At 54.9% G+C, this 12,630-nt stretch overlaps 1 protein-coding gene and 1 long non-coding RNA gene across 6 annotated transcripts in view; one reads left to right on the top strand and one right to left on the bottom strand.

The window, feature by feature from the left end:
* SEL1L3 (SEL1L family member 3) overlaps nucleotides 1-7,703 on the bottom strand; it is a 101,229-nt gene extending 93,526 nt beyond the window's left edge. Inside the window, exon 1 of one of the 5 annotated variants that reach the window (XM_072737956.1) lies at nucleotides 7,183-7,703. Coding sequence is in view for 2 of the 5 variants with exons in the window: in XM_072737954.1 (XP_072594055.1) it covers nucleotides 5,964-6,128 (165 nt within the window). In the remaining 3 variants the exon portion in view is untranslated. Of the gene's footprint in view, nucleotides 1-5,963; nucleotides 6,209-6,485; nucleotides 6,552-7,182 lie in introns of those variants that run through there. The other 4 variants (XM_072737959.1, XM_072737955.1, XM_072737954.1 and 1 more) reach the window with 4 other exon arrangements.
* A 1,309-nt stretch (nucleotides 7,704-9,012) lies between these two features.
* Nucleotides 9,013-9,559, top strand: LOC140595520 (uncharacterized). Its single transcript, XR_011997217.1, has 2 exons — nucleotides 9,013-9,128; nucleotides 9,380-9,559. It is a non-coding gene; the product is annotated as an uncharacterized lncRNA (long non-coding RNA).
* Nucleotides 9,560-12,630: the final 3,071 nt, after the last annotated feature.

The raw sequence follows: 12,630 nt of genomic DNA, 5'->3' as shown, positions 1-12,630 counted from the left end.
TTCATGTAATATGCAAACAATTATCGAGTGTCTGTTCTTCTCATTCCTGCCCATCCCACCCCATCAGTCACCTAAGGAAACCTTGCTCATGAGTGCTTTCTCGTCAAGCCGGCTGGATCAAACTTTCCATACATCAGAAGGTAATTGTATTGGCTTAAAAGGCCTACTTCTCCAATTTCTGCTGACTAGAAATAAGTAAAAATCCTGTTTATGTCAACAAAGTATGCAATTAAACAGAATGGGCAGTGATGTCGGTATGGAATCCAGAATCGAGATGTGCCTTGGGAACTACATCCCAGGTGACCCACATGCCTTCCTAAACCTGAGAGCTGGCTAGAGAAACACCACCACCACCACCACCACCACCACAGGCAGTACTCCTAGTTGCACTGGCTCCCCTCCTCTCTTTGATACTGCTTTGATTTGATTTAACTTAAATCATGAGGGTAACCAAGGGTTGGTTTGGTTTCGTTTCACTGAGTACCCAACTCTGTGCCGGGCGTTGGGACCGATGCCTAAGTTGACTTCTCACTTCAAAACTCATCCTCTCAAAGAGAACCTCACAGGACTTCTCCCTTCGAATCGAATCTTCACACCAGCTCTGGGAGGGACACAGCATTCCAGTTTTACGGCTGAGAAAATGGAATGGATTCAGAGACGGGAAGTCACTTGGCCAAGGTCAAGCTACTCAGAGACAGAACCAAAATTCAAATTCCTATCTGACTCCAAAGTCAGTGACGGGGTCTCTCTGGTCTTCCAGAAACGCCCAAAATGAGGCCCTCGACTCACCAACTTACTTCTACACCTGTCCCACTTTCTGGCCATGGGTGGTGGTGGGGGGGGCTGTTGAGACTTTGCTCACTGTCATCCTGAAGGGAGGTAGGGGGGTGGGGGCTAAGATCCCAGCAGGCGGCTACACCTTGCGCCTGGGGAAGATAAGGATTGTCTTACCCACAAACCTACACGCCGCACCGAGCCAACGCCCCAACTCAGCCAAGCCCTTCTTTGGATGAGGATGGCAGACAAACCAGGGCAACCCAAGCGGATGTCCCAATCCCTCCCATGCTGCACAGCCTTCCTGCCCCTCGGGTCCTTTCTCAGGGGAATAGGATGAGCCAATAAACAGGGCAACTGAATTCGCTGGAGGCTATTTATGGCCCACTCATGTCCACCCGTCTCCTCTGTGAGCTGCCTGGGTTCTTTCTGCCTTGTCTATCTTTCCTCCAGCTGCTTCCTTCAGCCGATTCACGACTCCCACACTTTTGCCCACAGGACTCGAAGGTACAGAGAGCAAAAGGCAAGCGCCATGGCTTGGGAGATTTTAGGTGCTCTGGTCAGGGTGAACGTGGACTCTGTTGGCCGACGGGAGGTTTGAAGCTCATCTCTATATTTCAAACATCCATTTTCACTTTCGAGTCAAGATAAGTGAGAGCCTCTCTGTCTCCACCCTGTTCCGATCTTCCTAGGCCCTGTGTCACGCACGGAGTGAGGAGTCTGTGAGTACCACTCGAGGGATAACCGACGGTCTGCGGCCACTGATGGAGAGCTCTGGCACAGCCACCGTCCGCGGACGACCCCCCATACATCTGTGCCACCAATGCCCTCTTACTTCATTGTCCTCTGATCGTCTAACAAGTGCAAATGTCCACCCTGAATATTTCGGCTCTACAGCTGACATCAACACTGGCCATTGTGAGATCTGTTTTTCTCATTTAAGAAAAAATTATACATTCGAGACCAGCGTTCGGAATGGACAGAAATGCCTTCTCCAAGTGCCACCGTCACAGATGGGGCCGGGCAGCCTCAGCTGGTCCGGCCAAATCTGGAGGAAGGTACGAGTTAATGATGTAAGAGAATGACAAGGGCGGGGGGTAGGGGGGTCTGTTGGCAAGTCCTGCGCGGACCACACCACTCAGCACCAGTGACCTCAGTGGAAGCGATTCCATTACCTTTTACTTTCCAAGCCCTCACCCTCTCGGAGGAGGCTCTCTGCCACCTTGACCTTTCGTGACCTTAGAATTTTCTGGCAGCTGCTGGAACCAGGGATCATCTTTTCAGAAATCTGCTTGGCATCATTCCGTGACTTATCTTTCAGGCCTCGTCACAATTATTCATGCTTTGGCAGTATCCTAGCTACAGTCACAGTACTGTTCTTGGGCTGCCACTGAAGGTTATTCTGTCCCAGCCAATGGGGAGGGAAGGCGCCCGTTGCCTCAGGACCCTGGCTCCCGGAAGCGTGCTCCCCGTGAGGGCAGGGGCTTAAAGGCATCTGTTCAGAAAACCAGTCTCCACCTCCAGTCCTCGAGAACAAGCAAAGAGGTAGGGATAACACAAAGTGGGAATCGGCCCCCGAACCAGAGACAACTTGACTTTGGAACGCATTCCAAGGCACGCTCGCTCTACACCTGGACGCACGTTCACACAAACACAAGTGCCAACCAACCCCCCAACCCTCAGCTGCCTCCGGACTAGACAAAGACCGTACCTTTTACCTTGCCATCACAGGTGGCAAATATTTCCTGGTTTCACCTATTCTTCTCTTTAACATCCTGCTTCCATTCTGGGGCCTCTTGTTTCTGTTTTGTGTATTTTAGGCTCCTTTAGACATGACCTCACATCCTGGTCAGTGGCACGGTGGCCGCTCATTGTAAGAGCTTTGCTAATGGCCCATGCATCTATGTATGAGAGGAACGAGCTCAGAGCAGCAAAAAGCAGAAAGCAGTAAGTTAGCCTGCCTAGGAACTGGGGCTCCGGAAGGGGACAGACTTGGGTTTCAATCTCGGACTACCTGTGTGGCCCAAGGCAACCTACCTAACCTGAGTCTCAGCTACCTCAACTGAATGAGGAGCATAACAGCTCCTACCACACGAGGCTGTCGTTAGAATACTGGATAATGCAGGGGCGTCTGGGTGGCTCTGCTGATTAAGCATCAGATTCTTGATTTCGGTTCAGATCACAACCTCAAGCCCCACGTCGAGCCCCACATCGGGCTCCACGTTCAGTGAGGATCTACTTGAGGATTCTCTCCCTCTCCCTCTGCCCCTCCTCCTGCTCACATGTGTGCGCTCTCTCTCTCTCTCTCAAATAAATAAATAAATCTTAAAAAAAAAAAGCCCTGGAAAATGCATATAAACGACTTAGGATAATGCAAACTATTCTTATTATTTATGATTCTAAATTATGGGATAGCTTTCTTCCTCTAGTGTCTACATGTTCCTGAGATCCTGCCCAAGCTACTCTGCTCCGCCTCTACCCTCCACCTGCCGGCCTTGCCTCCCTGACCAATCACTTCCTCTAGGAAATATTCCTTGAGAAGGAAAATGGACATGGTTACGCATCCCCCCACCCCTTTGTTTTCTGTATCTCGTGTTTCCTGCAGACGTTCCCCTGCCTTGCACAGCGAATTTCTCCAAGGTCAGAAAGCCTTCCTTACCTCTCACCACTGGCTTAGGTAGCACATACCTCTAGAGCAGAATCCTAAGGAAATGGATAGACCTTTAGAACAAAAGGTGGAGCCCATCTTCCAAATCACACCTCTGCTTTCCTGGGTTTGACAAAAGCTTAACATTTAGCTGCAAAGTGGTTTGCTTGTTTATCAACGTCCTTCCTGCGCAGTGGCATATTTGCAGCCCATCTGAAGGAAACACAGTCAAGAAGCACTGCTTCTTGTTTCCCTCTTCTGGATGGTTCCAAAATCCAACCCTTCCCTGTCTGCCAAGACACTCGGCCACGCTCAGATTAGTTCGACTTTGCAGTATTTTCTATAATCTCTGTCTTCGGAGCCCTGACCTCACCACCTCACTATCTTGCTCTACTCCACGCAGAGCATCTCTGTCCCCTCCTGTGATCTGTTCTCTTGGTCTAAACAGAACTTTTATACTTTCTCCACCACCTGCCTCTGTTCCTGCAGACCACGAGGCCTTTGGGCTGTGCTCCTGTCACTCTGATTCCTCAGAACTGTCAAGAAGTGGGCTCTCCTTGCCAGGTCTTGGGATTTCCACATGGAACTTTCCAGACCACCTGTACATTAATGTTTCACACACTGCTCTAGTACATCATTTCTGCCTCTGTGGGTAACCAGGGCCTTGTGGATGTGGATCATCTGTTTAAACTGAAACCCTGTCATCATCTGTTTTGGCAGTTATATTTACAAGCCTGTGCGCTGTAGCCCTGTGGCATAAATATTAAATAATACCACCTCTGGGGTGAAAAAAAAAAAACCCAAACCATGCATGTTAACCGACAACTTCTTAGGAAAATATTGAATAAATCTGGCCACGAAATCTGGTACTGGTTGACTTTAAAATAGGAGGAAGAGCCTGGATAGCTCAACAGGTAGACGCTAACGCAGAATTACAATTAGCATTTTCACACCCTCCTGCTCCAAGAAACGCAGCAGACGAGAAGTAAAGAGTGCTCAAAGAAACTTGGGCTGGATGGCAATCTCTTTGGAATCAAATTTCTAATGCCCGACAACGTCTCCTAAGCAGTTTTTGGCTTCTACGAGGAAAGACTCCAAATAATGGCGGTACCACATCATCAATGAGAACAATCCTGGACAATGACACTGCTCAATTTTAAGCATTCTGCGAACTTCCTATTACATCGGTTTCATGATTCAGCATTTTCGATTTCACTTATTTACAGTAATATATGGCGAGATAACCCCGGGCTTCTGCAGGATCCTGGAGCCTAAGGTAGGCTGGGCAGGAAGGGTGTCGCCTTCTGTAGGTTTACCATTGTCTGGGAGGATTCCGAGCAGAAGCTAGCAAGGCTTCAGAGGAGTCGAGGGCTAATTCCCCCACCGTGTCCCGAGGGTGAACATTGCTCGGGTATTTTTAAATGGGCTGGTTGGGGAAAAATAGGTTAGTGCCATTCAGCTGGTGACTGAAAGAGGAGCCAGGAGGAGCGCAAACGGTCCGCGGGCGCGCAGCAGCCTAGCGTCTGTTCTCCGGAGCGGCACCGCTGCAAAGCTCGAGACGCAGCTAAAGTCACCGCTCGGGCGGGCGGCAAGCGTGTTGCAAGAACTCGGATTCTTCCTGGCATCCGCAACTTGGCTGGAGTGACCGCGGAGGAGTTGGCGAGCGCTGCAAGCGCGGGGTTCGTCGCCGGCGCGGTGGCAGAAAGCGGTCCGGGCCAGGAGGACCCGGCGGGGACGAGGGGAGGGGAGGGGAGGGGAGGGGAGGGGAGGGGAGGGGAGGGGCGGTGATCGCCGGGGGAGGGGGGGGAGAGAGGGAGAGGGAGGGGCAGAGGGAGAGAGGGAGAGAGGGAAAGAGAGGGGGAGGGGGAGGGGGAGAGGGAAGGGGAGAGGGAGGGAGGGAGGAAGAGGAGAGGGCGAGAGGGGGAGGCAGAGGGAGGGAGAGGGGGAGAGAGGGGAGAGGGATAGAGAGGGGGAGAGGGAGAGAAGGAGAGTGAGGGAGAGGGGGATAGAGAGAGAGGGAGGGAGAGAGGGAGTGGGGGAGAGGGGGAGAGGGAGAGGGAGGGAGGGGGAGAGGGGGAGAGGGAGAAAAGGAGAGAGAGGGAGAGAGAGAGAGAGGGAGAAAGAGGAAGAAGGAGAGGGAGAGAAGGAGAGAGAGGGAGGGAGGGAGGGAGGGAGAGGGAGAGGGAGAGGGAGAGGGAGAGGCGAAGTTGGGCACGAGAGGCGAGGAGCTGCGAGACTGCGAGGGAAGCCCCGGCCGGGTAGGGGGCCGGGGGCAGAGCCGCGCGCAGGGTGGAGGGGCGGGGGGCGGGGGGCGGGAGGGGCCCCCGGGGGCCGCGCGTCCGGGAGGGAGGGCGAGCGCCGCGGTCCGCGCCCCCGGCCCCGCGCCCCCGGCCCCGCGCCCCGCGCCCCGCGCCCCATCCCAGGTGCCGGCGCGCCCGGGGCGCAGCGGCCGGGAAGCGAGCAAACTAGCAGCGCCCTGCCGCCCCCCGCCCGCGTCCCCGGGCCCGCGCGCAGGGGAGGACCCGCAGGGTCCGGCGCTCACCAGGTAGCAGAGCAGGAGCAGCGCGCAGGCAGGGCGGCCGCCGAGGCCCGGGGGGGCGCCGCCGCGCGGGGGGGCCATGGCTGCGGCCCGGGGGCCGACCGCGGGCGGCGGGGGGGGTCGCTGCTGCCGCCGCGGCCACCCGAGCCCCGCGCCGCGCCGCTGCATGGCGAGGCCGCCCGGATCCGGGCCGGAGCAGGTCACCTGGTGCAGGGACCGGCCCCCGCCCGAGGCGCCACCTTCCCGCCCGCCCCCGGCCGGGCCGGCCGCCGCGCGCGGGGCCACCTGCCGCCGCCGCCGCCGCCGGACCCGCCGCCGCCGCCGCCGCCGCTCCCGCCGTCGCCGCCCCCGCAGCCCCAGCCGGCGCCGGCTCCTCCCCGCTGCCGGTGCCCGTCCCTCCCTCCGCGCTGCCTCCCTGCCCAGCCCGCCTCCCCGCGGCGCCCCCGGCCCGGCCGCCCGCGCCCCCGCAGGTGGGCCCGCCCCCGGCGCCCCCCCCCCCCCCCGCCCCCCCGCTCCCGCTCGCACCTGCCTCTCCCTCGCCCCCTCTTTCCTCCACTTTGCGCCTTTCCTCCCGGCCCTCGCCCGCCCTCCGCTTCGGGTTCCCGCGCGCCCTCCCGCCCCCGCCCTGTCCCCCTGCGGGCCCCGCAGCCCCGGGCCCGCGGGCGCAGGGGGTTTCGTTTCGTCGCCCCTTGGGCGAGGGCGCGGGGCGCGGGGCGCGGGGCGCGGGGCCGGACGCGCTCTGCCCCCGCCAGCCTCCACCTGTCCACCTGCAGGCGGGGCCGCCTCCCCGCCCCGCGCAGCCTGCACCCGGGGTGCGCCCCGCCCTGCCGCCCGGGACGCGGCACGTTCTGGACGTTTCCCGAGGGTTTGTGCGGTGCCGCCGCCGCCGCCGCCGCGCTCTTTGTTTTAATTGTCCAGGGCCCCGGCGCCCGAGGCGGGTCTGCGCGGGATTTGCAGCCCCGCGCCCCGGCCGCTACTCTGGACCGACGGGAAAATGCATTAATCAGGTCAATGCAATCGTGCCGAGGCCCTAAGCGGAGGGGCGAGGCCGGCGGAGCGCACGGGCACTTTGTGAGATAAATCCTGGCGCGCCCTCGGCCTGGGACCGGGCTGGGACCTGCGGCGCGCGGCTGGACCCGGCCACCGCCTCGAGCCTGCGCCCCCCCCCCCCCCCCCCGCCAGGCGCCCCGGGAAGCGCAGGGCTGGGGCACGGCCGACCCACCTTTAAAGTTCTCCAAAGCTTCCCTTTGGCGCCGCTGGATTTGTGCGTTGTGCGACTAAGGACAGGTGGGAGCCAGGGATGGGATGGGATGGGGGTCCGGGGGCATCCGGCCCCCGCCCGCCCTGCGGGGATGCCACCGCGGAGGGTCCAGTCCAGCCAGGCCCAGGCGGCAGCAGAGGCTGGCAGTCAAGACGGGGAGCCCGGGGGCTCGCGCCCCCATATGCCCTCAGCCCTCTCAGTACAGGCCCGGCCGCGCTCAGCAACTCCGCTGAGTCATCCCTTTCTCTTTATTTAGGTCACCTGAGGGCTGTGGCCGTGGGTCAGGCTCTGGCTCCCAGGCACTCACCGCCAGGTAACGGCTTACATCGGTGCTTTTCAAAGTTCAGCCTGTGTCCCAACCGCCCCGGGGGCCCGGGAAGCCACACACGCTGGACAACCCCACGAGAGCTTCAGGTGCAGCCGCCCCGGGGAGGCTTGAAAAGCTGCCTTTCCAGCGAGCTGCCAGGGGACTGCCGGTCCACAGACCTCATTTCCAGAAGCACTGGCTTATAGCAAGGCCATTCTGCTCCCACCTCACCCAGCAGCCACCACGTGAAAGCATCTGAGGGTTTCTTTGTTTGACAGATGTCTCCAACACCTGTCCCGCTTCCATAGACCCAGAGCATTGAAAATCCTCCTGTGCGATGTGCAAAATCACTTATTCTATTGCTTGTCCGAGGAGATGAAAGATTTGGTGGCCTTGTCCCAGATTGTGTCCATATAGATATATATTTATATATTTGGTCAGATCAAAGGCTACACTATGCTTTTCAATATATGTGGAAGGAAAATTGCCGGCCAGTTCCAGAAGATGGGGTTTCACAGCATTTCTGGAACTTCCACCTGTCTTCCTGGGGTTCTCCGGCGTTCTCTCCTTCATTGCACACAGACTCGCTTGGTCTTCAGGGAACTAAATGGTTTCCTCGGGTTGTTTGTAATCAGGATTCATGGCATTGGAGGTTGAGAAGCCCGTAGGTTTGAATTTCCCCAAGTGTAGTCACTGCAGAGGCACCCCAGAGGGCACTGGGCTATTTTTACCCTGCTATAGCAAACCTCTTGATATACTCGCTGGGCTTCTAGTGTGTTCCTTCTGTGTGCATCAGGCATCACCCAAGGCCCCAGAATCCAGAGGTGAGCAAACATTCCTTCCCCAAGAGGAGCAGCAGGCATTGCAGAAAACTAACCAGACCTCAGTGTGGTCCTCAAAAAGGGATGTTCAGGTCACTCTGTGGCCTAGGACGCTCTGTGGCCCAGGGTAGGGGATTGCGGGGCGGACTGATGACTTTTGTGCTGGAGGGGGGCAGAAACAGAGGGTCAGGATTTCTATTCATAGCGGTCTGCGACATCTGGTCCAGAAGCTACAATCAGTTTAGGCCCTTGCGTCCTCTCTAGCTGTCCCTATGGGTCATTTGAAGGGTGCGGCCTTGTTATAGAAGAAGACCGTTCAATTTAAGCATAACCATTCTTTCCCGCCTTTACAATTTATTGGTTTAAGTGAAGTTTTGATGCTCCACTAAACTGTGAAGGTCCCCGGGGACTGTATTTATCCGGTATGGCTCACCACTGCCTGGGTGTGAGTCGGTTTATCCCATCCCCTCCCATCCCCTCCGACAGGCCTGCGGCCAGACAGCAACTCCACACCTCAACCTGGAACAGGAGAGAGTGAGGGGGGGGGCGGGGGGGCGGGGGGGGGGCGGGAGCCTCTCTCCAGGGGCTCACGGGGAGGAGCAACTAGAGGCCTGGGTGGGTTGGGTCAGGGCTGCAAGAAAAAGGCCAAACCTCCACTGAAGAGGCTTGCCTCCGTGGACACGGAAGGGCATCCCAGGCCAGTGGATCTTAGACGCCAATATGGTTTGAAAACTTGTAAAGTCTCAGTGACCTATGACGGCCAACTATTCACTTATCAGGTAAAGATACTTAAAGCATTTAATAAAGCCTAAATTTAATAATATAAAAGTCATTATTTTTTATATTTATGTATTTATATTCATATAAAAATACAATTATTTAAGATAAATAATAAATTTAAAAATATATTTATTTTAATACATTTAATAAAATTCATTTATTTTATTATAATAAATTTAAAATAAAATAATTATATTATTTATGTAAATAAATGTATTAAAAATGTGTTTAAAATAAAATTTGTTGGCAGCCTGGGTGGCTCAGCGGTTCAGCACCGTCTTCGGCCCAGGGCGTGATCCTGGAGACCCAGGATCCAGTCCCATGTCGGGCTCTCTGCATGGAGCCTGCTTCTCCCTCCGCCTGTGTCTCTGCCTCCCTTTCTCTCTCTCTGTGTCTCTCATGAATAAATAAATAAAATCTTCAAAAAATTGTTTTATTATTATTTATTAAAAATGAAAAAATATTTAAAACAAACAACCCCCTTGCCCCAATATGCTTTCTTTTATCAACAGTATTTCATCCAACAGACAGGGTATTCTTACCATCAAAAAATTAGGAAGGACCTAACATCATAATAAAAGAAAGTCCTTTAAACTGAATATAATTTGTGAAAAACACCCACTGTGTCATTGTCTTATTTTGCTGTGGACCAATAGAAACTTAACCTTCAGGCTGTCACAGTCCGTGCAAGGGCCCTTGGCAACCACATGTCTAGGTGCCAAGGATGTCTCTGGAAGAGAGATCCACCCCTACTGAGACACCTGGTCTCTGAGTTACAAGTGGGCACCGGGAGGGCACTACATAGGAGCCAGGAATGCTCCTGCTGCCACTGTCCTCCTACCGAAACCTTTGGGGCCCAAGCAGATGCCACCAAGGCCAGAGAGCCTTCCCTCGTGACCTCAGGTCACAAAGCAACTGGTTCTTTTTGTGCTCACGAGCATCTCGATGCTTCTCGATGCTTCGATGCATGGGAGCATCCCGTGGACCCCCATGGGGTAACCGGCTAATCCTGCTTCACATTCTAGACAGTTTCTTGGTTTGTCCTCGTCAAGTGTACTGAAGGCTCCTTGAAAACACGGGTGGTTTCTTAATCAGCTCTGGGCACTGCCCTCATGCCTTGTACATAGCAAGCTCTTAAGAAATAGTTACTCAATAAAATCGACGTCATCATCTTGTTTTTCCATTTTTTTCTCTCCACCCTTCCTTTCCTTCTTGCCCCTTATTACCTCTCTGCCTCCCCTCCCCCGGCCCCATATTCAGTGTCATCTTCTCCATCTCCTGCCTGTTAGCACCGGGTGGGGGCTTTTCGCACCGACAGGGTTCTCTGGAATTCTGCACCCTACCGCTTCCCTCCTTCCTTTCTGCAACTTCAGATATGCGGAATAAAGATAAATGAACTGTGACATTTGCCTTTTACATCAACACTGGAGAGAAGAAAACAAAAACAGAAGAGAAGATTGCTGTCAGGCAACACGCGGCCCATCCCCGTTGGAAAAGCTTGGCCTTTTTTTCTGCCAACGATGACCTTCAGGATCCAGCTAAATCCTGCACACAGTAAAAAATATATATATATTTTTTCAGCATTCGGTCCTTCCATTTCTTTCCTGAAAAAAATGAGAAAGCCAAGGCTTTAGGCTCCCCTAAATCCGTTCCTATCTCTGCTCTTCCTTTTTTGAATCCTCGGTATTTACCAATGACTTCCTGTTCCTTCCTTCCTTAGAACATTCGGCCAGATACCGTCCTCACCTCCTGGTCCTCGGGCCCCAACCTTTGAGCCTCAAGCCTCAGTGACTCTGCAGACTCCTTTCTTGTGGGCCCCGGGGCCCTGGCTTTGAGAAGTCGTGTGAAGAGGGGCTGGGAGCGCCTGTGCCGGCTGGGAGGTTTTCCGTGGATTTCTGCGGGAATGCTGGAGGTCTCGTATCACCCACTCTGTAGCCCTGGTGTGCTCCAAAATGAGCTCTATTTCTGGGCCTGTCAGATGAAATGCTGTTGCTCCCAGTTATTTTTGGCTCGTTGCCCTTCGGAATAGGTGCACATTCAGCTCAATTCTCCCCCGACCCTGAGCTGGGACAACGCCGGCAGCTCTCCTCAGCCGAGCCTCCTCTCCAGCCTGGAGCCTTTGCCCCCTAAGCAGCAGCAATCACAGGTGCCCTGGACTGCACAGCTAGGCTGTTGGTGCTGCGACCAGATGGGCAGCAGGGAAGTCCGCTCCCTGGCTCCCACCCACCGCTGGTGACAGCCTTGTGAGCGGACCTCCCTGGGCAGGTGCAGCCTGGCATCCAGAACCTCCTCACTCATTCGTAGGTCTGCACCCTGTCCCACTGGCCATGGCCATGGCTGCAAAACCTTCTCCCACCGTCCTGGGGAGACCTGGGATGGTGGGAGTACTTCGTAGGCTCCGTGAGCACAGACTTATCTGTACACTGAGGGTCTAAGGACCCTGGGATGCAGGTCAAGGGCATGTGTCCGCATTTGGAAGGGTCTCTTGGGGGAGCGTGTTGAGAAGAACATGTGCCTGGAACGGAAGGGTGGAGGGAAGTTGGGTGTCAATGTGCAGATCCACTTGGGACGGAGCCGGGAGGACATCGACTGAGCACCCAGGGAGAGGGGGTGTAAATAACTGAGGAAAGAGAGTACACATGAGACCTTGGGGAAACGGGTTGTATCTGCAAGCCTGACAGTATTTTACAACTGCATCCTGCGGCTGACACGGCGATCCTTAGGCGGGCGCTAACATCCACGGAGGATTTTAAGTCTATCCGGCAATAAACAGTATCAAGCAAAATGAAATGTTAGGATCAACTGTACTTGTAGGGATACTCAGTAAGGTCCCTATAAAATTGAGAATTGCCTAGAGAAGAGGAAGCTAGACCAGGGTTCGTTCTCTCTCTCTCTTTCTCTCTCTCTCTCTTTTAAGATTTTGTTTATTTGAGAGAGAGATATGGGATGCCTGGGTGGCTCAGCAGTTGGGCATCTGCCTTCGGCTCAGGGTGTGACCCCAGAGTCCCGGGATCGAGTCCTGCATCAGGCTCCCTGCATGGAGCCTGCTTCTCCCTCTGCCTGTGTCTCTGCCTCTCTCTGTGTGTGTCTCATGAATAAATAAATAAAATATTTATTTAAAAGAGAGAGAGAGAGAGAGTGAGCAGAGGGAGGGGCTGAAGGAGATGGGGAAGCAGGCTCCATCCCAGAACCCAAGGCAGACTCTTAACTGACTGAGACACCCAGTGCCCCAGAAGTTCTCTTAACAGCTACTCACCTTGAGGCACCTGGGGGGCTCAGTGGTTGAGTGTCTGCCTCTGGCTCAAGTGGTGATCCTGGGGTCCTAGGATTGAGTCTTGCATCGGGCTCCCCGCAGGGAGCCTGCTTCTCCCTCTGCCTGTGTCTCTGCCTCTCTCTGTGGGTCCCTCATGAATAAATAAAAAAAAAATCTTTAAAAAAAAAACTCCTTATCTCTACAGCTTTTGGCCTAGAGATTTCTTTTTAAAATTCTTATCCAGTGTT

This window comes from Vulpes vulpes, chromosome 14, assembly GCF_048418805.1.
Source record: "Vulpes vulpes isolate BD-2025 chromosome 14, VulVul3, whole genome shotgun sequence".
NCBI lineage: Eukaryota > Metazoa > Chordata > Mammalia > Carnivora > Canidae > Vulpes > Vulpes vulpes.
This window is presented reverse-complemented; position numbering and strand designations above follow the sequence as displayed.